Source organism: Eucalyptus grandis, chromosome 6 (assembly GCF_016545825.1).
Source record: "Eucalyptus grandis isolate ANBG69807.140 chromosome 6, ASM1654582v1, whole genome shotgun sequence".
NCBI classification, from domain to species: Eukaryota; Viridiplantae; Streptophyta; class Magnoliopsida; order Myrtales; family Myrtaceae; genus Eucalyptus; species Eucalyptus grandis.
The window spans coordinates 51052905-51078538 of record NC_052617.1 but is presented as its reverse complement, the minus strand read 5'-3'; the positions used below and the strand labels follow the sequence as shown (position 1 = coordinate 51078538).

General features: G+C 38.1%; 3 protein-coding genes across 3 annotated transcripts; 2 read left to right on the top strand and 1 right to left on the bottom strand.

Annotated features, from left to right (window-relative positions):
* Positions 1-5041: 5041 nt before the first annotated feature.
* LOC104452219 (TMV resistance protein N-like) lies at positions 5042-10510 on the top strand. Its single transcript, XM_039314665.1, has 5 exons — positions 5042-5562; positions 6255-7392; positions 8581-8859; positions 8966-9140; positions 9918-10510. Exons 1-5 carry the CDS (start codon positions 5042-5044, stop codon positions 10508-10510), a joined length of 2706 nt encoding a protein of 901 aa, XP_039170599.1.
* A 2633-nt stretch (positions 10511-13143) lies between these two features.
* Positions 13144-14742, bottom strand: LOC104452217 (PX domain-containing protein EREX). Its single transcript, XM_039314664.1, has 4 exons — positions 14701-14742; positions 14376-14570; positions 13907-14125; positions 13144-13552 (listed from the first exon to the last, which is right to left on the bottom strand). The coding sequence occupies exons 1-4, from the start codon at positions 14740-14742 to the stop codon at positions 13277-13279; spliced, it is 732 nt and encodes a 243-aa protein (XP_039170598.1). The 3' UTR covers positions 13144-13276.
* Positions 14743-16770: 2028 nt separating this feature from the next.
* Positions 16771-22098, top strand: LOC104450579 (TMV resistance protein N-like). The gene is made up of 3 exons (XM_039315372.1): positions 16771-17526; positions 18937-20086; positions 21260-22098. The coding sequence occupies exons 1-3, from the start codon at positions 17042-17044 to the stop codon at positions 21647-21649; spliced, it is 2025 nt and encodes a 674-aa protein (XP_039171306.1). The 5' UTR covers positions 16771-17041; the 3' UTR covers positions 21650-22098.
* The last annotated feature ends 3536 nt before the right edge of the window (positions 22099-25634 follow it).

The following is a 25634-nucleotide window of genomic DNA, read 5'->3' as shown; positions in this document are numbered from 1 at the left end:
CTTTTCGTTGGATGACTAGCAGTATTTATAGAATAATTTGGTAACCTTCAAACAATTACTCCTCCCTTGGTAACCGTCTCTAACCTTTTCAGATGTTCCTCTGTCTTCTCATCTTTTTCTCGCAACTGCCTTGATAATGCGGTACTGCTTCTGATTCGTTGACAACGATTGCATGACTCGGTCATCCATCAGTAACCATTCCTTAATTTCGAGCAGTTGTTTGCACATTAATGATATCTACTCAAATTTCAGTGTCAATACTTCTCTAATTCTGTACTCGCGGCATTATTCTGATACCCAGACACGCGGTCATTCCTTCCTTTATCGTCGAACTACATGTTTCCATCCACAGGCTCATTGAGATTCGGTCAAACATCCCTATGCATCTTGACTTTTTTCCTGGTTCTCACGACAAGCACGTGATTTGTCAAGATGTTGCTATCCTCGTGATCGGCACGTGATGGTACAGACGACTTTGGGTGTCAACACTGATACAAGAGCAGATGCATGAGAATAGACTTTCATAATTATAAATTACCAATAAGCAGTTATCACTAAAGCGATCCACTAAATGAATCAGGTATGACGGCAAACTAATGCCATCAATGCACATGGGCCATTGTTATGATTTAATAGGTATAAACAAGTCGATGTGATTCAAGAAGTATAAGAGAGAGCAACACGATCGTATTCTCTATTTTTCATTAAAATGTCAACAAAAGTAATATTTTCGCACTTTTATGTACATCTTCATTCATAAGCTTGCATTAGAATTGGCAATTCCAGCATCTTCAAAAGACTTGTATTGCTCGAGTCAAATACAAGCTTTGAGATGATCCAGTGAGAGATGTAATCAAGAGATCGAAACTCTCGGCAAAAGAGTCACAAAAAGGACGATCAGGAGGAAGATTGAGCATATAGAGCTTAAACACTCGATATAGACTCGAGTGCAATGACGGAAGAGGATTCTTATAAACCATAATTTCTTGTTAACTCTTGCTTTCAATTGCCCTTTTGAATGTGCAATCTCACTGCCCAAACAGCGGAATTCAAAGACCTAAAAAGACCCGCGACTAGAACCAAAGAACAAGCTTTTTGTTGGTTTTCTCAATCGCCTAATTGTCAAATTTCACCTTAAGTCGATTTAGACCCAACTTTTAGAAATTGGTCTGATAATTTGTTTCTAAATTGCAAAACCGTTGTAGTTTTCTATTTTAAAAAAAAAAAGGAAATATGTAGTGAATATGTTTTATCGAACGATTTTATTGTGATAGTAATATTCTTACTTATAGTCTTCGGACGGAATTCTCTAAAAATGATGGACTAGACATGCTTTATATGGTATAAAGAATTCTTTTCAAATGTATGAATGAGTCAGATTTACTTGAGTAATTTTTCCTTCCTTATGCCTTTTTATGATATGTGTTTCATTACTGAATGATAAAGTGCCTTAAACTCGCATAACACCGTCTTTGTCATCCACTTCAAATATTCACTTATGCTTTTCTCATCACCAGGTGACAGACAAAGTCAGGATACTTAGATTAAGGGACTCTCCAGAGTGCACAATTTCACAAGTAAGGAATTTTCAAAACTACCCAATTTAAGATTCTTGAAATTAGAGGACCAGAATTTGGTAGGGGACTTTAAGAATCTTCTCTCCAAGTTAACGTAACTCTCTTGGAATCATTGCCCTTTGAAATTATACATGACAGATTTATGTCTCGAGAAATCAGCTACGCTCGAGTTTTCAAGTAGTAGAATCACTGACAATTAGGTGGGATGGGGACCATGCCCGATACAACATCATGCCGCACAGTTTAACTTTTGTGGGCATTTGTCTCACTAACAAAACTTGTGCATTTACATTATCTTATTTTAGCTGATGCTTGGTTTGTTTTTTTTCCGGGAGCAAAATTTGAAAGCTATACAAATCACCACTTGACCAAGCTTAAAAAGGAATCCTGAATTTTCGAAGTGCGAACTAGAGCAATCCATCCACTTTGGTAAAAGATACAAAGGATTTTGGGCCTTTTAGACCTGTAAAAGAGCCTATGCAGGAAGAATGCGATCCCTTTGATAAAATTAATTTCCAATTCCGGATGTTCTGGGTCCTTTAGGCCCCATCAAGGTGATCGTCCATCTAGTTTTATAGCACAAACAAGTTCTCTCGTTCCATCGCTCATTTTCTCGATTGATTCAAGAAACTGTCTTGTAAGCTGTGCCTTCCTACCTCAAGTATATAATATGTACTCCCCGATGCCAAATTTGTCCCGTGCACCCATCATCATTATTATTATTAGGACAAATAGTCGAAATCGGAGAGGGATTCATTAATCTGGTGCATGGAGAGTGGAGCGTCGATGCATTGTTAGCTTTGGGAATCAAAATACCCTTTGAAAGGAAGCAAGAAGAAGCGGAAAAACAGAATAGATCGCATCTGAAGGAAGGTAGTTTAGGGGAAAAAGTCTTTTTGTATTTCTTCAATTCTCCCCAACGCACAATGGTCTGTAATTACAGTACAAGATGTACACAATAAATGGCAATGAAATATTCTAATCCCTAATTGATTTAGCACACAATTATGATCAAAATGGATTCTCGAATATATCTTCTGGATTCTCGAGCATATCTTCCAACACCCTTGTCCTGTGGTGACCTCGGGAGATCTCAAGCTTCCAATAGAATGACCACTCTTTCCCAACTTGACGAATTTGATTGAATCGTCCCTCTAAGAATGCTGGCTAAGAATGGTCGAGTTCGATGATGCGCTTGGACAGAAGCTAGAGAATCTGCATTATTTGGAAATGCGCATTTGCCAAATGCCTGCGAGGTTATCATGTCTATCGAGATTAAAGGGGCTCCATCATTTGAGTGTGCAGAGTTGCCAGCGACTAATTAAGACTTGAGGTTAGGAGCAGTTGGAATTGTTGGAGCATTTGTTCATTCACAAATGTAGTTCTTTAGAAAAGTTACCGAGTCTATCAAACATTACAGAAGCTGCTGCTTTTGAATCTCACACTACTATACCACTGCAAAATTAACATGATTTACATCTACTAGATGCGTGTCATCTCAACACCGCAAATTTGCGGGAGGTTCCATGTCCTTAATGGCCATAGCAAAGATTGGAAGAATACTTACAGTCATAATGTGGAAGATATCAACCGCCAACTCTAGAAAGGGAGAATTATCTCATTTTCTTACTGTTGGTAAATTTGCTTTCTTTTTTTCCTCCGAGAAATTTTCTGTTTTTTCAGGTTTACATCATGCTCATGCACCTTAGGTTCGAAAAATGATTGCAGCACCAATCTCTTTGTAATGTTCGGGATTTTCCAAAGAAAGGGAAAAGGAAAGAAGAAAGAATTCATGACTCATGAATTAGTATTCGCATTATAGTGGAAATTACATTGTGGTTCATGAGTGGGATAATATCTGTAAAATTTGATCTATTATGCGCTGATGCTTTTGATGTATTTACCCCGAACTTAGCCAAGTAACTTAATAGTAGTCGTTTATTTCGCCCAAAAAAAAAAAAGAATTTGACGAAGTATCATATAATGGGTCATGATTTCTTCTATCCTTGATTAGAGGAAACCAATCGTATGATTGATGAATGTGATGAGTTTACAAACATGGACGTCACCCACGTTTGTGTTTAATTTATTTGCAGGTGGATGATGTTAATGTCTTGTGTATCAATCAAACATATGATTGGATGAAAATTCCTCCAATCGAGTCATATTTTCATCTGTCTCGGAAAGGAAGACAAAAAGAAAGAGACAAGCAGACACCTTTATCCTTGTATCTTTATTGCGTTAGTAATGTTGTCCTTGGCATTTTCCGCAATAAAATCAACTTATCTACATTAGTGGGGATTATCCCAAAAAAAAAAGATCTATATTAGCAGCAAATCACCACAAAAGAAAGAAAAATATTGTACAGCATCCATAGAAGACGCCTTTACGAATGCACTGGAAAGTATGAACATATAAAAATGGGAGCACATGGAGGATAAATGAGGCTATCCTGCGGGAATCTGATGGATTGCTAACTTATGCTAGCAAAAGAGGGGGACATACCATTATGGAATCTTAAATCTTTAATATTTTACGTAAAAACACGTACGTAAAAACACGTCGAAACACAATAGAATAGAGACTAGATTGGATTTTCAAAACCCGACTCCCATCTAAGATGGGCGCGGTCCCTACTTTTTCGTGCCTGCTCCTCTTTGTGAGCTGGCCACGTGATATTTGAACCCGAGGCATACTAGCGACCATCAACAATCATTATATATTTAGGAAAATTATCTAAGAAATCTTAAATTTATTATATGATAAACAATTCATTCCTAAATTTTCAATTTTACTAATTTAATCGTAAGTCTTTCGATGACTTGTCAATTTAGTTATAAACATTTCGCTTATGCCAATATAGTTTTAAACCTTTAAACGATTCATCAAATTGCTCCTAAACTTTTTAATGAATTGCCAATATAGCCCTTCCAGTGAAATCAACGTCGGCCGTCCTACGTGGTGTGGCGGCGCTGATGTGAACAATTTATAAAAAAATTCTAAACTTTTCCAAATTTTTTAATAATTTTTTCTTTTTCTTTTCTTTCTTTTTTCTCCTTTTATTACACATGGCCAACCACAAAGAGCCAGCAACCCTTGCTAGATCCAGCAAGGGCTGCTACCCTCACCTGCCGGCTCTTGCTCATTGGCCATTGGAGGTCGCCGACTCTCAACCAATGACCAACGGCCGGCCTGTAAAAAAAAAAAAAGGGAAAAGAAAGAAATAAAATAAGATAAAATAAATAAATTCGGGAATTTTTATCCAAGTCGTCGCTCTTCTTTTTCCTTTCCGTGCTGAGGCAAAAAAATAGACAACTCCGAGAAAATACAGTGAAAGCGCATTGCTGTTCTCCTGCCTTCGGCGATTCGTTACTTCCTTTCGAGGAATCCCATATCAGATCCAGAAAGGACTCCACATCTCGCCGTGATCACATCCGGTGAAGATTTTGAGCTCCTGAAGGAGGATGAAGAGAAAGTGGGACTCACCCGGCCCATCGACGACGTCTGCTTCTGTCAATGACGGCGATTCATCCTCAGGGGCTGAATTCGAGGTGTTTTTGAATTTCAGAGGCCCGGACACCCGCCTCAACTTCACTGATTCTCTCTATCACACTCTAGTTAAAGCTGGGATTCGCGTTTTCAGAGACAATGAAAAGATCCGACAGGGCGAAAAGATCAGAGATGAGCTTTTGCATGCCATCAAATCCTCTAAAATATACGTGCCTATCTTCTCTAGGAACTACGCATCCAGTGCGTGGTGTCTTCGCGAGCTCGCGCATATGGTGGAGTGTTGGGGCAAAGCGAAAGATAAAATGATCCTACCTATTTTCTATGATGTCGATCCCGATGATGTGAAGCTCAGAACTCGATTGTACCTCGATTCTCTGGAGAAGCACGAAGGGAAGTTCGGCTGCGATGTTCTGCAGTGGAAGGAGGCTCTGACCGAGGTCGCAAAAATCAGAGGATTGGACTTGAAGAACAGAGGGTAAGAGTGGGTTTAAAATCCGCTTTCTTTTCAGTTTTCCGGGTTAATAGCATCATTATATAAATTCAGTGGAGATGTACATTTTCGATTAAGATGATAACACGTACTCATGATGCTTTCCTTTGTGTAATATTATACTGCTTACTCCTCCGAAAAAAAAAATGCTAGGCTGCCTCTTTTTTTCCAGAAAATTTTTTCACTCTTTCAGTCGATGTAGGATTGAAAAGATTGAAAGAGAAGGAATGGGAAATCAAAGAGATAACCTAGTAATTTTTACTAATGGGGAGAAGAGCAAAGAGGAGAAAAAAAATTTCCTAACTAATCCCTTTGGATCCTTCCATAGTTAATTCTTTTTTTTTTAAATCTCTACAAAAGTAAGATGATAATAAGGAATAGAATTTTCTCCCATTTTTTATTCTCTTTTACTTACTACTACCAAGCATTGTCTATTAGCTAATCCTTTTTTTTTAATTTCTTTTCTCCTTGTAATTATTGTCTTCCTTTCCCAAATTTCCAAACCACTTATTCAAACATAGTATTGTCCTCCATAAGTCAAGAATTTATTTTACTTAAGAAAGTGATCTTCTTTTTGGTATTTAGAAATCTGACTAGTTTTGTGTCCATAATATTCCTCAACTGGAGAGTTTATTCATCATCTGTTTCACGCTAAAATTCTTATATCAATATGACAGTCATGGTGAAATCATCAACGCTATCATGGACAAGGTTGTGACCAAGCTAATGAAAAGAAGGAGAAATCTGCCTAATCATTTAGTTGGGATTCATGATCAAGTGGAAGCTATCGTGGACTTGTTAAACAAAGGTTCTTGTGATTTCCGTTACCTGGTCATCCATGGAATGGGCGGTATCGGTAAAACAACACTTGCAAGTGCCGTCTTTAATCGAATCTCCAATCAATTTGAAGGCTATAGCTTCCTCTTGGATGTTCGCGAATCTGCACAGCATGGTAGAATTATTGACTTGCAAAAGCAGTTGTTGGTAGAAATTCTCCAAGTCCGATCTCTAGAGATCCACAATTCCGTTGATGTAGGGATTAACACAATTAGAGAAAGGTTTTGTCATAAGAAAGTCCTAATTGTTATTGATGATGTGGATAAATGGGACCAACTCTCTAAACTAGCAGGAAAGAGCGACCGGTTCGGTCCAGGGAGCAAAATCATCATTACAACGAGGGACATCAACTTTTTGCCAATCAAAGAGGAGGAGGAGGAGGAGGAGGAGGGTAGTTTCCAAGCACATGCTAAAGAATTTGAAATCTACGACATGAAAGAAATGGATTCTTTTGATGCTCTTGAGCTTTTTAGTCAACATGCCTTAGGGATGGATTTCCCACCACCTCACTATGTAGATATCTCACGCAAAATTACCTACAAAACAGGTGGACTTCCATTAGCTCTTGAAGTTATTGGTTCCTCACTTTTCGGTAAAAACAAAACAATTTGGAAAGACACATTGAAGAAATTACATTCGATGCCCAAGCAGGAAGTCTTCGTTAAATTAAAGATTAGTTATGACATGTTAGATGATGCTCAGAGAGAGATCTTTCTTGACATTGCATGTTACTTCATTGGAAAAGACAGACTCCACCCGTTCTATATGTGGAAAGCTTTCGGCTATTTCCCAAAGACTGATCTACTTGTCCTTACTCGTATGTCTTTAGTAAAGATAGAGGAAGATGATACGCTATGGATGCATGACCAACTTAGAGATCTTGGAAGAGAAATTATTCGACTTGAAGACAATGATCCCGGAAAGCGTAGCAGGTTGTGGATGCCTGACATTGCCTTGAATGTGGTTCAGCAGAAACTGGTAAGTTATAGTCACCTTTGCTATTTTCATTGGGAAAAAATCAACATGCATTTACCACGGTTGTGTAATTGAATTCTTGCAATTAAATTTTTTTATTCAAGTTTTCTTCTAGCAAAGAAAAATGAAAAGGTTTCTATAAGACTTCGTTGACGGTAATATCATCGCATATTATATCTAAAAAGTGTTTTATAGATTATACTCACGACGTGAAAGTAACTAGCAGCAAACACTTCAAGGAATAAATTTGAATACGAAAACTGTTCGGCAAATTATATGAAAACAGATCCAGATTTCAACTTCCTAGGCCATCAAAGTTCTTCGAGGCCGACTTTGTTCCTTTTATGCTAAGTTGGCAATCATTACTATTTAATGAGACATCATCAGCGCCACTCAGTTGAAATTTGGTATTATTTTTTTTATGGTCGAAAATATTTGGTAATTGATTTAGTGATTAATTGTGGCGTGCAATTGTCTTCGTATTGTCCGGTAGAGCCTTCCTACAAAATGTGGATTTGGTAATTGATGGTCCATCTCTAACATTTTGAACTATATATGGGAGACTTGGTTGACTCTTTCTCTACTATTATGGAAGAAATCTTTCTAAACATCGATCCCTCGTTTTGTAGAACCCAGAATGACTCCTAAAATTAGCATGACTTTTTTATTTCCTGTCAACGTCTCGTGATAAAACTCACAGCAAACCTAATAACGAGGTGCTTTCAGGTAACCCGAGCTGCCACACGCTCTAGACCAAGCAGTTTTCGATCCAGAGAGTCGCAATTGCCTTAAGAAAGTTAGAAATTGGTCTGACAATATTTTTCTTAATTGAAAAACCATTGCAGGTTTTTTATTTTCGTAATAATTAAATATGTAGGCAGTTTTTTCTATGAAAGGGTTCTACACAGTAATACTAACATTATTCTATTATAATCTTGCGGCAGAAATTCTCTCAAATTTGATGGATTAAAAGTATTATTATGCTTTATACAGTATAAAGAATTTTTCTCAATTGTATGAACAAGTCAGTTTAACGGGGGATTATCTCCTTTTTTGTTTAAATTTTCTTGATTTAGATGTGTATGAAACAATAATGTATGTTCCATTATTGAACATAATCAAGCTCCACAGACTTACATCATCATGGTTGTCATCCGCTTCAATGTTCACTTATGCTTTTCGTATCACCAGGCATCAAATAAAATTGTAGCCCTTACACTGACGGGAGACTCCAAAGGGCGGAATTTCACGAGTGAAGAATTTTCAAAGTTGCCCAACTTAAGATTCTTGGAACTAGAGGGTGGGAACTTGGTAGGGGACTTTAAGAATCTTCTTTCCAAGTTAACATGGTTCTCTTGGAGTCATTTCCCTTCAAAATTGGAAGTGAAGAACTTATGTCTTGAGAAACTAGTCGTGCTCGAGCTTTCAAAAGGTGACTTAGGAGATTGGGCCGAATGGGAGCAATGCATGGTACAAAATTACACCAAACAGTTTACTTTATTTGGCATTTCTCGCCCTAACCAAACTTCCCCATTTGCATTTCTTGACTTATTTGATCATTGGTTTGTTTTTTCAGGTGAGCAATAACTTGAAAGTTATACACATCAATGATGGCAAAAACTTACATCGAACTCCTGACTTCTCAAAATGTGAGAATTTGAAAAGATTCATTTGTCGAGATTGTTCAACCATACCAGTGGTTGATGGCTCTCTCTTTAAACTAGAGCACCTAAAGCACTTGGAAATCAAAGGTAAATATATTTGGGGAAGCGATGAATGCAAACTCTTTGTGGTACCTTTCACATTAGGTGGTCTAAGATCCCTGTCAATGTTATTTATAGAAAATATGAATGTTGAAGAAATTCATCATTCCATTGGAGAGATGATGCATTTGAAGTATTTGTCTTTCCATAATTGTTTCCTTAGAAAAGTTCCAGACTCAATTGAAAAATTGAAATCATTGGTTGAATTGAACTTGTCTATGACGGAAATCACAGAGTTGCCCCATTGTATCGGAGATCTTAAAAAGTTGACAAAGTTGAGTCTTCATGGGACTTCGATAGAAAAGCTACCGAACTCAATAGGAGGGCTAGAGTCCTTGATTGAGCTAGATTTGACAGATTTGGATATCACAGAATTACCAACTTGTTTTGGTAATCTCAAAAAATTGGAGTGCTTAAATCTACATGGGAGTAAAATAAAAGAGCTACCATATACCATAGGGATGTTGGAGAATCTTAAAGAATTGAATGCCTCAAATTGCAACAATCTAGAGGGGGAAATTCCAAAAGAAATTGGGGCTCTATCCTTTTTGAGGATGCTAAATCTTAGCTATAGCTGGATTAGGAGATTGCCAACATCTATGAATCGGCTTTCCCATCTCCAAGAACTCTATTTAAATCAGTGTCATAAACTTGAACAAATTTCGGAGCTCCCCATGAGTTTGAAATATTTGGACTTCCCATCTCATTTATTGTGGACCGCCACTAACCTCTCACACCTAACTAACTTAGACTCACTTTGTATAGAAGACCTTCATATAAGCAGAGGCACTCCTCAACTATCAGAATTTGGTGATGGGGCTCCAAATATAGAGTGGATCAAGGGGTTATCAAAACTGGAATATTTGTCGTTTCGTGTGAAAGATGTCACATTTTCTCTAAACGATTTGACTACTCTTTCTCGGCTTCGTTGTCTTGAAATGACTTGGATCGACCACAGATCGTGGATAGCGCTTCCGTCCGGTCTTAGTGTATTGAGGCTCTACGATCTCAGGTCGCCGGAGGTCAAATTAGACGATGTGTTTGGACAGCAGTTGGAGAGACTCCATTGGTTGCATGTGGGCGGAAGTGAATTGCTTGAGCGGCTGTCGGGTTTATCGAGTTTAAAGGGGCTCGAAGGCTTGACAGTGGAATCTTGCCCGAGGCTTTTGGAGATTCAAGGTGTGGAGAAATTGGAATCGCTAAAGAGAATACATCTTCATAGTTGCAGATCCCTAAAAAGGTTGCCTGGTCTGTCAGAATTAAAGAAGCTGCGGTCGTTAACCTCGGTATATTGTCCATCGCTAAATTTGCCCGATCTACCGTCTCACATTGACTTCGGTTGGCAAAGTTTCCTTTAGATCCTTCTTCCACTATTTTTTATTATTTTTCTTTTTCCTCCCAAGCAATTTCCGATGTGTTCCCGTTAGAAATAGTTTATACCATAAATGCATATTCACCTTAAGTTGCAGCAATCGCTAACTGTAATATACGTGAAGATCGAAAGGAAGGAAAAAGGAAGGTCATATTCATGATTTGTGATTAATATTTACATTATTGTGGGAATTATATTGTGGTTCATAACTGAATTGATGACTATAGAAGTACTAGTTGATGGAATAATGATTATTCATACTCTTTAAAAATAAAAACATAGACCGACTTCATGTTTGCTAAAGACAAAATTGTTACAATTACTTAATGGTAATGACATTTTTACAGAAAGTCGAATGTACTTAAAAAGTGAAGAGCTCTTGGAGGACTTGATTGCATAGATAAAAGTATAAGCATATTGAAAATCGTGTGTTTCTATGATCATAGGCTTCTTTTCTTTTCTTTTAGCATTACAGAGATTTTGTGTTGTACCGTCAATCGTTATGGAAAAATACTTGATAATATGACAGCCTATGCAACATTTTTATTATCACTTTTCCCATGGACTGAATCGGGTCTCAGACTTATAATGTGAAGTTAAGATTATAAGCTGATGAAGCTACTATGATCAGAATCAATCTACCCAAAATTTTAACTAAAATTTAATCTTAGAAATTCAACACAAGGTTATCACTTGGATAAGAAACGCTCGTCTATGAAAATAAAAGAGTCAATTCTTGATCTTTGGATAGCAATAATAGCATTAATACTCGGTAGTGTTACAAAACAAAGATTTCCAGTTTGAGATCATTTTTTTCCTTCATAAAAATCACTTTATTTGAGCAATTTTTTTGAACTTGACCGGTTGACCCCAACACCATTTTGTTGAAGAATAAATGTCCTTCTCTACCAACATTTTCCCCATGTGAAGCTCAAAATTTTGGCCCGGCCTGACATATAAAAACAAAAATGACTAAACTGGCCATCTCGGCAGTAATTCCATTAGCAAAGTTAAGGCAGTAGGGATTAGGAAAGGAACGCCCTTTGCCAAGTGACTAATTCCGGCAGCAGCGAGCATCGGCATATGCTAACTTACTGTTCTGTATCTTGACACCGTGAAGTTGAATGACTTCCCATGGATACACTCATTGCGCAGATAGCACTGTAGCGGCTTGCATCAAACAGGAGTACGAGATGTTGCGTCCGCACTTGGACACCACCAAGGAGGTAAACATAAACAAGTTGCGTCCCTGTTTCAATCCTGTCGGACTCTATATGATTTATATATGGATTCCACCATGTGCATGCTTGAAAGAGATTCACTGCAATAATTACGTGATAACGTTACAAAGTCGCCATAAATAGAGCGAAACCCTGCGCAAAATTTGAGGTCCGCTCTCTTGGTTCACAATGTTGATCTGTTACTGTTCTTTTCGCTTATTCTTTTCTTTGCCGACTGGTGACTTAATGTATGCTGCTTCTGCATGAACTTGTGTATATATTATATGTATGACTTGGAGAATTCTATTTTCGCAGGTCATGCGTAGGGTAATCGCATTTCAGGGTACCCATCCAGGACAGAGGTCCATTGGCCATCTTAATTGGCGTGGTACTCATTTATTATGCTCTTTGTGAGGACCAGCGAAGACGTTATTTTGAAGCCATGATTACACTCGTGTTTATTATAAATTCTTCTATTGAATTTCTAGCCAAAAAAAAAAAAAATTGATTCTTGTCTTGAATGATGCGTGGTTTGATTGCTAACTGATGTAAGAGTGGATGTGTGAGGATAGACTTTCGTAATTATAAATCAGTGATATATAGTTATCGCTAAAGTGATCCACAAAATGCATCATGAATGATGGCAGACTAATGCCGTCAATGCTCCGGGACCATTAATATGATTTAACAGGTATGAACAAGTCGATATTATTTAAGAAGTATAAGAGAGAGTGACACGATCGTATTCTCCATTTCTCATTAAAATGTCATCATAGGCAATATTTTCGCAGATGTGCATCTTCAATCAGAAGCTTGCATTGGAATTGGCAATTCAAGCATCTTCTGAAGACTCCTATTCCTCAAGTCGTGTATAAGCTTTGGGATGATCCAAGAGAGATGTAATCAAAAAATTTCAACTCAGGACAAAAGTCACAAAAAGGACGATAAGGAAAAATATTGAGCATATAGAGATCAAAGACTCGATATAGACTTGAACGCAATGACGGAAGAGAATTCTTACAAAAGATCATTTCTTTTTAGCTCTTGTTTTCAATTGCCCTTTTGAATCTGCAGCCTCGCAACCCAAACAGCAGAATTCAAAGACCTAAAAAGAACCGGGGTAGATGTCGATGACAATCGAAGGTTCTTTATTCCAGCAAAAGAAAATAATTATGCAACTGAAGGATTACTCTACCAAAAGGAAATTATAAAGTTAAAATCAATTAACAAAAGTTCATTTCCTATGTATCATATACCATCTTAGAAGTATGTACATCCAAAACTACCAATTCTTGAATTGTGGAGCGTTGCTATTTGATATGAGCAACCGTTCTAATTCTGGAGGAAATGTCAATCAAAGAATAAATTTCGAAAGGGAAGAGATACAGTGCAAATTATGATCACCTTACGCGAGAAAGGGAACCATCCTGCAGCAGAGGCAATCTCATTTATTGCCAGCACAAATGTACAAGCAGCTGCTGCTAATTCTAATAGGATAAAAGACCCACCATCAATAGTCACCATAATTCCCATCATCTCTCTAAAAATTTGCTTAAAACTGTTTTTCGCAAAGGGACTTCTTCATCTTCTTCATCTTCTTCATCCGTTTCTTCGGCTTGGACATACATATTTAAAGCACAACGGATTACTGAATTCGCTTGCTTCCTCAATGTTGCATTGTCAATGAACATGTCCGTCAGCATCTTCCTCAATTCATCATCACTGGTCCTCCCATTGCCATCATTAGCATTCCGAGTCTCATCCATTTTTACAACAGCATTTTCTACATCTTGAGCAAGGAGTTGGGCCTGATAATGCACACAGGTCAGCATGATAATTGCCAGGTAACTTATGCAGTCAAGACCACATAATGCAGGAAAACTTCAAGAACTTGACATCCTTGACTTCATGAATTAGAGAACGCCTATCCAATTCACAACATAAGTTAAACAGCGCTCCAATCATTATATAAGGTTCAGGTTTTATTGAATTAAAGAAAGATGAATTACAAGAGGTGATATAAGGGATGGCATATTTGAATCAACAACGAGAAGAAGAGGTATATATGGGGGAGCTGAGGCCAATTTGTAAAGATATCAAAAATTAATATTGAATAGAATATAAGCAGATAGGAAGTTAAAATTCTGATATTCAAACGATACCTCTGCAAGAAGAAGGCCAATTCGATTGTCAGAGGTCATCAGTAGATCTATTGCATCAGACGGTGAAGAGGTATCCACAATCAACTTATCTTCTTCTTCACTAAGGAAATTAACGCTACATTCTTGAAGCCGATTTCTTAGAATTTCACATTCATGCAGCAGCTTTGAATTAGCAGCACTTGCAGACTCCGCCCTCTGTTTTTCTTTCTGTAGAGTTCGCTGAACAAGACAAATTCAACAGTAAGTTAAGGCTCAGGGAGCAGCCTTGAGACTCCAAAACTCAAGAGAAAGGTGATTACTGCAGTAGACTTAAACTAAATTGCCAGTTTTTCAGACTTCAAATAATGGATCATGGATGTAATATATAGAACAGGAACTGCTTGTGATGGTGCAACACTTGTTCATGCACGTAAAGATATTCTCAATTTATGGAGAGAAAAAAAAAGTATTACGTAAAAAGGCGGATTACCTCTACTTCTATTTTCTCTTTCATGAGGCGGCCAAGTTCCTGCTTTAATTCTGACTGAGAACTACGAAGAGATTTAACCTCTTTAACAAGAAGCTTCACATCAGCTTTTGATTTTGCTTCCAACTCCTCATTACGTTTGTGTAGTTTACTGAGGTGTTCTCTAGCAACATCCAACTCATTAAGCAACAAGTCTCTCTCTTAAATCACCAATAGTTTTGCTGATTCAACACGAGCCTTTTCTTCCTGAGAATTTTACAACAATTGAAAATTCCTATTGGTACAGGCAATAAAATAGAAGTCACAGAAAATAGATGGTAATAGGAACCTGCTCGGCCTTCAAGTTCATTTCATTTCCACCTCCAAACATTTGCTACGAAGCTCCTCCATGTCCCATTGCATTTGAGTAAACCTTTCTTTCTCAATTAAAGTTGCTTGCTGCATGTTTTCTTTGCAATTATATCTCTTGGTTTCAAGTTCCACTTCCAGATCTTTGACCTTCAAAACACAGTCTTCATATATTTAGTTGCATCATTCAAAACACAGTCTTCAACATAGGAAGTATTTCCAATGGCCTACATGTCCATTCATGACTTTGTAGCGAACTAAAATAGGCAATTTTCTGAAATGGTTTTAGCCTTTTAAGCCAGTCACTTGAGATAAAGCCTCTTATGATAAAATGTAGGAAGTATTTCCAATGGTCCTGCCATTATCTCCAATGGGAAGAATTACTAAAAAAGTCCTCAACCTATTACAATATTTCAAATTAATCACAAATCTTTTATTTTATCATTTGAGTCCAAAATTTTTTGTATTTGTGTCAATTTAGTCTATCCAACTAATTTTGGTCAGCAAATGTCGACACGGCACAATTAGCACAAACGTGGATAATGTTTAGTAATATTTTAATTTTTTTATTTCTTTTTTCTTTTTTTCTTTTTTTCTTTTCGCTTTGTGAGGCTTGACCTCACCCAACAACGGCAAGCCTTGCCCTCGCCATGGCTGGGCAAGGGGCCTCAACAATGGCCTATGAGATCAACATCGCCGGCCACAAAAAAGGGAAGGGAAAAAAAGGAGAAAGAAAAAAAATTAAAATTTTAAAATATTAAAAAATTATTAAAAATTATCTACATCAACATCACCGGTCAAAATTGGACAAATGGACTGAATATGTGCAAATACAAAAGATTTAGAACTTGATTGACAAAAAAAAAAAAAAAAAAAATATGATTTAGGACTTGATCGGTACAATTACAATTGGTTAAAATTCTTTTAATTATTTTCTCGGTCCAGTGCGGTGGTTGTTTGGTCTGTTGGAGCTTATGCCGAGAATTCAAACAACTCTTCGTTCAGGACAATAGTAGTTGAGCATTGCATTGAGCTAAGCAGCATGGTGCGGTGATGAAAACCTCGCTTTACTCATGTTTTCAATCGACAACCTTTCGGGCGTTGTTGATACGAGGCTCCTGCTCTTAATTTTGGCCCCAATTGCCTTCGTCGGAAATAGGGTTTGAAGAGGAGGGGAAGTAGCTAAATTTGTCCGAATTAGGATTTGGATTTGGGGTAAACTCATATCGCGACCTTGTTTTGGGCATTTAAGTGCTAACGACGCACACCGATCTAAAGAATGTTAATTGCCATGTTGAATTTCTAACATCCCAAATCGGCGATGGCATGTAAATAATTTCTTTTTTTTAACCAAAACAGTATTAGAGTGATCACTTGAAAAGTTTTGGCAATGAAATGAGCTTTAGAAACTTATAACAGTTTTAATGATCCTTTCCTCATTTTAAACTCGGGAGAATGATACAATAGATCCCATCGTCCTTGAATTTTTAATATTTTCAATACGATCCCTGAATTATATTTAAATATTCAATATAATCCTTTTATTTGCTCGAGACAAAGCAAACATTAGTTGATGATGTAGAACACTAAGTTGGATTTTTAAAAATGATGAGCTACAATTTTTATCTATCTACTTTAAAAAGGAAAAAGGATGAGTTGTTAACATGTTTATCATTATTTGATGACTGAGTTTGATTGTTATACCTTTATTTAAGATGAATATCTTAATTGGAGAATTCATATGTTAACTTTTTCATTATCCATCATTCAAACTTAACGAATTAAAAGCCCCATCAACATGTTCCATTTAGTTTAATTAATTAAAATATAACATTAAATATTTTCATATAATTTTGGGATTACATAGAACACTTGCTAATATTTCAGAGCTAATGTTCAAACTAATGTTCAGATACTATTTATGTTATTTTCCTTTCAAATTACTGATCGACACAGATAAACCCCGGATCAGAGCTGCGTCGTCCAATCCTCTCCACGTACACCTCGACAGCGAACACACCGCTCGAGCTGATAAAGTTGGGCCCCGCCACTCCGGAAGACTTTCATTGGCTTGACTCGTCCAAGTCGTCGCTCTTCTTTTTCCCTTTCTGTGCCGACACAAAAGCGGACATATCCGCGAAATTACAGGCGAAAGCGCATTGCCATTCTCCTGCCTCTGGCGATTCGCTATTTCCTCTCGAGGACTCCCAGATCAGATTCAGAAAGAAGACTACTACATCTCGCTCAGATCACATCCGGTCAAGATTTTGAGCTCCTAAAGGAGGATGAAGTGAAAGTGGGACTCACCTGGCCCATCGACGATGTCTGCCTCTGTCGATGACGGTGATTCGTCCTCGGGGGCTGAATTCGAGGTGTTCTTGAATTTCAGAGGCCCCGACACCCGCCTCACCTTCACCGATTCCCTCTATCACATCCTAGTTAAAGCTGGGATTCATGTTTTCAGAGACAACGAAGAGATCCGACAGGGCGAAAAGATTGGAGACAAGCTTTTGCATGCCATCAAATCCTCCAAAATATACGTGCCCATCTTCTCTAAGAACTACGCATCCAGTAGGTGGTGTCTTCGTGAGCTCACCCACGTGGTGGATTGCCAGAGCAAAGCGAAAGATAAAATGATCCTACCTATTTTCTTTGATGTGGATCCCGAGGATGTGAAGCTCGAAACTAAATTGTACCTCGATGCTCTGGGGGAGCACGAGGAGCAGTTCGGCCACGAGGTTCCGCAGTGGAAGGAGGCTCTGATCGAGGTCGCAAAAATCAGGGGATTGGGCTTGAAGAACAGAGGGTAAGAGTGTTGTGTGGGTTTGAAATCCGCTTGCTTTTCTGTTTTCCGGGCAATTAAAAGCATAATTATATAAATTCAGGGGAGAAGTACATTTTGGATTAAGATGATAAGACGTACTATGATGCTTTCCTTTGTGTAATATTGTACTGCTTACTCCTCCAAAAAAAAAAAAATGCTAGGCTGCCTCTTTTTCCAGAAAATTTTTTCACTCTTTTACATGATGTAGGATTGAAAAGATTGAAAAGATTGAAAGAGAAGGAATGAGAAATCAAAGAGATAAGTTAGGCTGCGTTTGTTTGTATTTCTTTTTTTTTTTAAACACTTTTTCTGTTTTTGTTCTTTTGTTTAGAACAAAAAGAAAACAAGAAAAGCATGAAATTTGTGTTTCTTGTTTCAAACACAAATCAGAAACACTTTTGAAATTTTTCTTCTTTTTCTTCTTATTTTCTTTCTTTTTCTTTCGTCGGTCGCTTTGCCTCGGCCATGGCGGCGGCCGCCGACGAGGGCGGCGGCCTCGCCCGGGCACGGCGAGGCTCGCCCGGCCCCCGGCGAGGCCGAGCCTCGCCGTAGGCCGGGCAGTCGGCCTCGCCTTGGGCCGGGCGAGCTCGAGCTCGCCCGGCCGGCGAGATGTCGGCGTCGGGCCGGGCGAGCTCGATCTCGCCCGGATCCGGCGAGGCCGAGCCTCGCCGAGCTCGCCCGGCCAAGGCGAGGCCAACCCTCGCCCGGCTACGGCGAGGCTCGGCCTCGCCGGGGCCGGCGAGCCTCGCCGTGCCTAGGCGAGCCGCCGGCCCCTCGTCGGCCGGTCGCCGGCCATGGCCGAGGCCGGCGACCCCAAAAGAAGAAAAAGAAAAAATAAAAAATAAGAAAAATAAAAAAATTATACAAATTTACCAAACGTGTTTCTATTTATTTTTTTGTTCCCGAAACAAGTTTACCAAACGCGTTTTGTTCGAAATTGTTCGGGAACATAAACACTTTTTTCTATTTATGTTCTCGGAACAATTTTTTTTAAACAAACGCAAACAAACGCACCCTTAGTTACTTTTTCTAATGGGGAGAAAAGCAAGGATGAAAAGAAAATTTTCGAACTAATCCCTTCGGATCCTTTCATAGTTAATTTTTTTTTTTCCAGATCTCTACAAAAGTGAGATGATTATAAGGAATAGAATTTTCTCCCCTTATTTTTATTTCTTTTCTCCTTGTAATTATTGTATTCCTTTCCCAAACCACTCATCCAAATATAGTGTTGTCTTCCATAAATCAAGATTTCATTTTACTTAAGAAAGTGATCTTCTTTTTGGCGAAACCTCGTCCATTCAGAAATCTGACTAGTTTTGAGTTTACAATATTCCTCAACTGGAGAGTTTATTAGCATCTATTTCATCCTAAAATTCTTAGTCTATATGGCAGCCACGGTGAAATCATCAACGCTATCGTAAACAAGGTTATGACCAAGCTAATGAAAAGAAGGAGAAATTTACCTGATTATTTAGTCGGAATTCATGATCAAGTGGAAGCTATTATGGGCTTGTTAAACGAAGGTTCTCATGATATCCGTTACCTAGTCATCCATGGAATGGGCGGTATCGGTAAAACAACACTCGCAAGTGCCATCTTTAATCGAATCTCCGATCAATTTGATGGCTATAGCTTCCTCTCGGATGTTCGCGAATCTGCACAGCGTGGTAGAATTATTGACTTGCAAAAGCAGTTGTTGTCAGAAATTTTCCAAGGTCAATCTCCAGAGATCCATTCCATTGATGCAGGGATTGAGATAATTAAAAAAAGGTGTTGGCAGAAGAACGTCCTGCTTGTTCTTGATGACGTGGATGAGAAGAACCAGCTCTCTACACTAGCGGGAAACAGTAATTGCTTCGGTCCAAAGAGCAAAATCATCATTACAACAAGGGACATCAACTTTTTGCCAATAAAAGAGAAGGAGTTTTTGCCAATCAAAGAGAATGAGGAGGAGAGTAGTTTCCAAGCACATTCTAAAGAATTTGAAATCTATGAAATGAAAGAAATGGATTCTTCTTATGCTCTTGAGCTTTTTAGCCAACATGCTTTAGGGATGAATTTCCCACCACCTCACTATGAAGATATCTCACGCAAAATTACCAACAAAACAAGTGGACTTCCGTTAGCTTTGGAGATTGTTGGTTCCTCACTTTTTGGCAAAAGTAGAGCGATTTGGAAAGAGACATTGAAGAAATTAGATTCAGTGCCCAAGCAGGAAGTCTTCGTTAGACTAAAGATTAGTTATGACATGTTAGAAGATGCTCAAAAAGAGATCTTTCTTGACATCGCATGTTACTTCATTGGACATAAAAGACTCCTCCCATACTATATGTGGAAAGCTTCTGGCTATTTCCCAAAGAGTGGTCTACTTTTCCTTTCTCGTATGTCTTTGATAAAGATAGATGAAGATGATACGCTATGGATGCATGACCAACTTAGAGATTTTGGAAGAGAAATCATTCGACTTGAAGACAAAGATCCCGGAAAGCGTAGCAGGTTGTGGATGCCTGACAATGCCTTGAATGTGGTTCAGCGGAAAGAGGTAAGCTATAGTCACCTTTTCTATTTTCATTGGGAAAAAATCAACGTGCATTTACCACGGTTGTGTAATTGAATTTTTGCAAGTAAATTTTTTTGTTCAAATTTCCTTTTGGCAAAGAAAAATGAAAAGGTTTCTATAAGATTTCGTTGACGGTAATATCATCACATTTTATATCTAAAAAGTGTTTTATAGATTATACTCACAACGTGAAAGTAACTAGCAGCAAACCCTTCAAGGAATACGTTTGAATACGAAAACTGTTCAGCAAAGTATATGAAAACGGTTCCAGATTGCAACTTCCTAGGCCATCAAAGTTCTTCAAGGCTGATTTTGTTCCTTTTATGCTAAGTTGGCAATCATTAGCAACATTACTGTTCAATGAGACATCATCAGCACCACTCAGTTGAAATTTGTGAATTTTTTTTTTTTGGTCAAAAATATTTGGTACTTGATTTAGTGATTAATTGTGGCGTGCAATTGTCTTTGTATTGTCCCGTAGACCCTTCCTATAAAATGTGGATTTGGTAATTGATGGTCCATCTCTAACATTCCCAACTATATATGGGAGACTTGGTTGACTCTTTCTCTACTGTTATTGAAGAAATCTTTCTAAACATTGATTCTTCGTTCCGTAGAATCCAGAAGTACTCCTAAAAGTCCACGTCTCGTGATAAAACTCACAGCAAACCTAGTAATGAGGCGCCTTTAGGTAACCCAGGCTACCACACGCTCTAGACCATGCAAGTTTCGACCCAGAGAGCCGCAATTGCCTTAAGAAAGTTAGAAATTGGTCTGCTAATTTTTTTTCTTAATTGAAGAAAAACGTTTTTTATTTTCGTAATAATTAAATATGTAGGCAGTATTTTCTATGAAAGGGTTCTGCACATAATACTGACATTATTCTATTATAATCTTGCGGCAGAAATTCTCTCAAATTTGATGGATTATAAGTATTATTATGCTTTATACAATATAAAGAATTTTTCTCCATTGTATGAATAAGTCAGATCAAAAGGGGATTATATCCTCTCTCTCTTTTTCACAATTGTCTGGATTTAGATGTGTACGAACAATAATGTATGTTTCATTATTGAACATAATCAAGCTCCTCAGACTTACAATACCATGGTTGTCATCTACTTCAATGTTCACTTATGCTTTTCCTATCCCCAGGCATCAGAGAAAATCGTAGCCCTCAGACTAACAATACTCTCCGAAGTACAGAATTTCACGAGTGAAGAATTTTCAAAGCTACCCAACTTAAGATTCATGGAACTAGATGGTGGGAACTTGACAGGGGACTTTAAAAATCTTCTCTCCAAATTAACATGGTTCTCTTGGAGCAGTTGCCCCTCGAAATTAGAAGCAAAGAACTTATGTCTTGAGAAACTAGCCGTGCTCGAGCTTTCAACAATTGGCTCCGGAGATTGGGTGGGATGGGAGCAATGCACGGTACAACATTACAGCAAGCGGTTTACTTTATTTGGCATTTGTCGCTCTAACCAAACTTATTCATTTACCTTTCTTGACTTGTCTGATCATTGGTTTGTTATTTTTAGGTGAGCAATAACTTGAAAGTTATACACATCATTCCTAGCATGAAATTTGAAAGGATTCCTGACCTCTCGAAATGCGAGAATTTGAAAAGATTGGTTCTTCGAAATTGTCCAACCATGCCAATGATTGATGGCTCTCTCTCTAAACTGAAGCACCTAAAGCACTTGGAAATCAAAGGTTTGTCGAAAAGCGAAAAATGCAACTTCTTACCTTCCACATTTGGTGGTCTAAGTTCCCTATCAACGCTAGACATAGAAGGTTTGAATGTTGAAGAAATTCATCATTCCATTGGAGAGATGATGCATTTGAAGTATTTGTCTTTGAGTCAGTGTGTGTTTAGAAAAGTTCCAGACTCCATTGGAAAATTGAAATTATTGGTTGAATTGAACTTGTGTGGAATGAAAATCACAGAATTGCCACATTGTATCGGAGATCTTAAAAAGTTGACAAAGTTGAGTCTTCGTGGGACTTGGATAGAAAGCCTACCTGACTCAATAGGAGGGCTGGAGTCCTTAATTGAGCTAGATTTGGTGAATTCGCGTATTGTAGAATTACCTACCGAGATTGGTAATCTCAAAAAATTGGAGAGTTTATCTCTACAAGGGAGTGCAATAAGAGAGCTACCGAAGACCATAGGTATGTTGGAGAATCTTAAGAAATTGAATGCCTCGATGTGTAGAAATCTGGAAGGGGGAATTCCAAATGAAATTGGGGCTCTATCCTTTTTAGAGATCCTATGTCTAGGGAACAAGAAGATGAGGAGACTGCCGATATCTATGAGTCGGCTTTCCCATCTCCAACGACTCATGTTAGATGGGTGTTATGAACTTGAACAAATTTCGGATCTTCCCGTGAGTTTGGAAGATTTGGGTTTCCCATCTAATTTATTGTGGACGCCCATTAACCTCTCATACCTAACTAATTTAGTCAAACTTACTATAAGTAATGGCACTCCTCAACTGTCAAAATCTGGTTATGGGGCTCCAAATACGGAGTGGATCAAGGAATTATCAAAACTGGAATATTTGTCGCTTGACATGGAAGACGTCACGTCTTTTCTTATCGATTTGGCTACTCTTTCTCGGCTTCGAAGTCTTTCAGTGACTTGGATTGACCACCAATCATTGATAGCGTGTCCGTCCAATCTTAGTGCATTAACTCTAGTCAATCTCAGGTCACCGGAGGTGAAATTAGACTATGTGCTTGGACAGCAGTTGGAGAAACTCCGTAGTTTGGAAGTGAGCTACAGTGAATTGCTTGAGAGGCTATCGGGTTTTCCGATATTAAAGGGGCTCAAAGAATTGACAGTGTCTCAATGCAGGAGGCTAAAGGAGATTCAAGGCGTGGAGAAATTGGAATCGCTAGAGTATATACATATCTTTGCCTGCAATTCCCTAAAAAGGTTCTCTGGTCTATCAGAATTAAAGAAGCTGCGGCGATTAACCTTGTTTTGTTGTCCATCGGTAGATTTGCCCGATCTACCTCCTCTTCAGAGAAGTTCCGATAATAATGGATTGGTAACATTTCCTTTAGTTTCTTCTTCCACTATATTTTCTTTTTCTTTTTCCTCCCAAGCAATTTTCAATTTGTTCCTCTTAGAAATAATACACGCCATGCATGCATGTTCACCTTAAGTTTTAAAATAATTAAAGCAGCAATCGCTAATTGCAATATACGTGAAGATCGAAAGACAAAGAAAGGAAAGTCTTATTCGTAATTCGTGATTAATATCTACGTTATTGGGGGTATTATATTGATGTTTATAACTGAATTGCTGACTATAGAAATATCAATTGAATGGAATGATGGTTATTCACATTCTTTATTTTAAAAAAAAAAAATACATAGACCGACTTCATGTTTGCTATAGAAAAAATGGGTAATAGAAGGCCGAATTTACTTGAAAAATGAAGGCCATCTGAGTGCTCTTGGAGGACTTGATTGCGCAGATAAAAGTACGAGCATATCGAAAATCGTGTGCTTCTGTGATCATAGGGTTCTTTTGTCTTCTTTTAGCATTACAGAGATGTGTGTTATACCATCAGTCGCTATGGAAGTGCATTTGATAGTATGACAGTTTACGTGACAGTTTACTATCGTCTTTCTTATAGATCGGACTGAGTTCTATGCTTATAATGTGAAGTTAAGATTGCGAGCTGATAAAATTACTATGATCAGAATCAATCTAGCCACAATTTTAACTAGATTTCATCTTAGAAAGTTTGATACCAGGTTATCACTTGGATAAGAAATGCTCTTCTATGACAACAAGAGTCAATCCTTGTTCTTTGGATAGCGAATATAGTACATATACTTTTTCACTAGTGTTACAAAACAAGATTTCCAGTTAAAGGTTTGGATATTCTTCTATTTCATCAGTCCTAGAGATCTGATCGAAAGGTGTATTTCGTCATATACGATTTCCTACGGCGTTTGAGATCATTTTTTTCCCTTATAAAATTCACTTTTTTGACATGCTTTGAGCAATTTTTTTGAGCTTGACCCGTTGACCCCAACATCATTTCATTGAAGAATAAATGTCTTTCGCTACTAACAGTTTTCACCATGTGAAGCTCGAAATTCTGGCCCGGCCTCAAACATAGTAACAAAATTGACTAAACTGGCCATTTGGGGCGGTAATTCCAATAGGAAAGTCAAGGCGGTAGGAATTAGGAAAGGAACGCGCTTTGCCAAGTGACTACTCCCTGCAGCAGCCAGCATCAGCATATGCTCACTTACTGTTCTGTATCTTGGCAGCGTGAATATGGATGGCAGAGGTGAATGACTTCTCATGGATATGCTCATTGCAGAGGTAGCATGGCAGTGGTTCGTATCAAACAGAAGTACGAGATGTTCCGTCCGCACTTGGGACACCACCAAGGAGGTAAACATAAACAAGTCGCGTCCTCATTTTGATCCTGTCGGACTCTATATGATTTATATATACGGATTCCACCATATGCATGCTTGAAATAGATTAACTGCAATAATTAGGTGATAATGTTATGTAATCGCCATAAATATAGAGCGAAAACCTGCGCAAAGTTTGAGGTCCGCTCTCTTGGTTCACAATGTTGATCTGTTGCTGTTCTTTTCGCTTCCTCTTCATTCTTATCTGTGCAAAGGAGATATTGTGGAATAAAAAAGCACTCGAATTGAAACGGGTCTCGTAATTTTGAGGTCTTGAGGCATCAAGAAAAATGAAACACCGTTGATTAATGTGAGCTGCTTCTGCATGAACTTGTCAGTATGTATGTATATATGACTTGGAGAATTCTATTTTGCAGCTCCTGCGCAGGATAATCGCAGTTCAGGGTACCCAACCAGGACAGGGGTCCATTGGCCATCTTAATTGGCATAGTACTCTTTTTTTATGCTCTTTGTGAGGACTAGCGAAAATGTTATTTTGAAGTCATGTTCGTGCATGTGATTGTTATAGATTCTTCTCTTGAATTTCTACGAAAGGAAAACAATTCTTCTCTTCAATGGCAAAATAGTGCCGTCATTGCACAGGACATTGATATGACTTAACAGGTATAAGCGAGTCGATATTATTCGAGAAGTACGAGAGAGAGCAACACGATCGTCTTCTCTATTTTTTCTTTAAAATGTCAACAGAGGCGATATTTTCGCATTTTGATGTGCATCTTCATCCAGAAGCTTGCACTGGAATTGGCAATTCTGGCATTTTCTAAAGGCTTCTATTGCTCAAGTCGGATATAAGCTTCGGGATGATCCAATGAGAGGTATAATCAAGAGATCAAAACTCAGGACAAAAGAGTCGCAAAGACGACAATAAGGGAAGATATTGAACATATGGAGCTTAAAGACTCGATATAGACCAGAGCGCTCTTGTTTTCAATTGCCCTTTTGAAGACCTAAAAAGAACCATGGTCCATATCCTAGATTCTCAGTGATGTCATTCTAAGGTTCCTTATTCCAGCAAAAGAAAATAATCATGCAATTTAGGGATTACTATACCAAAAGGAAA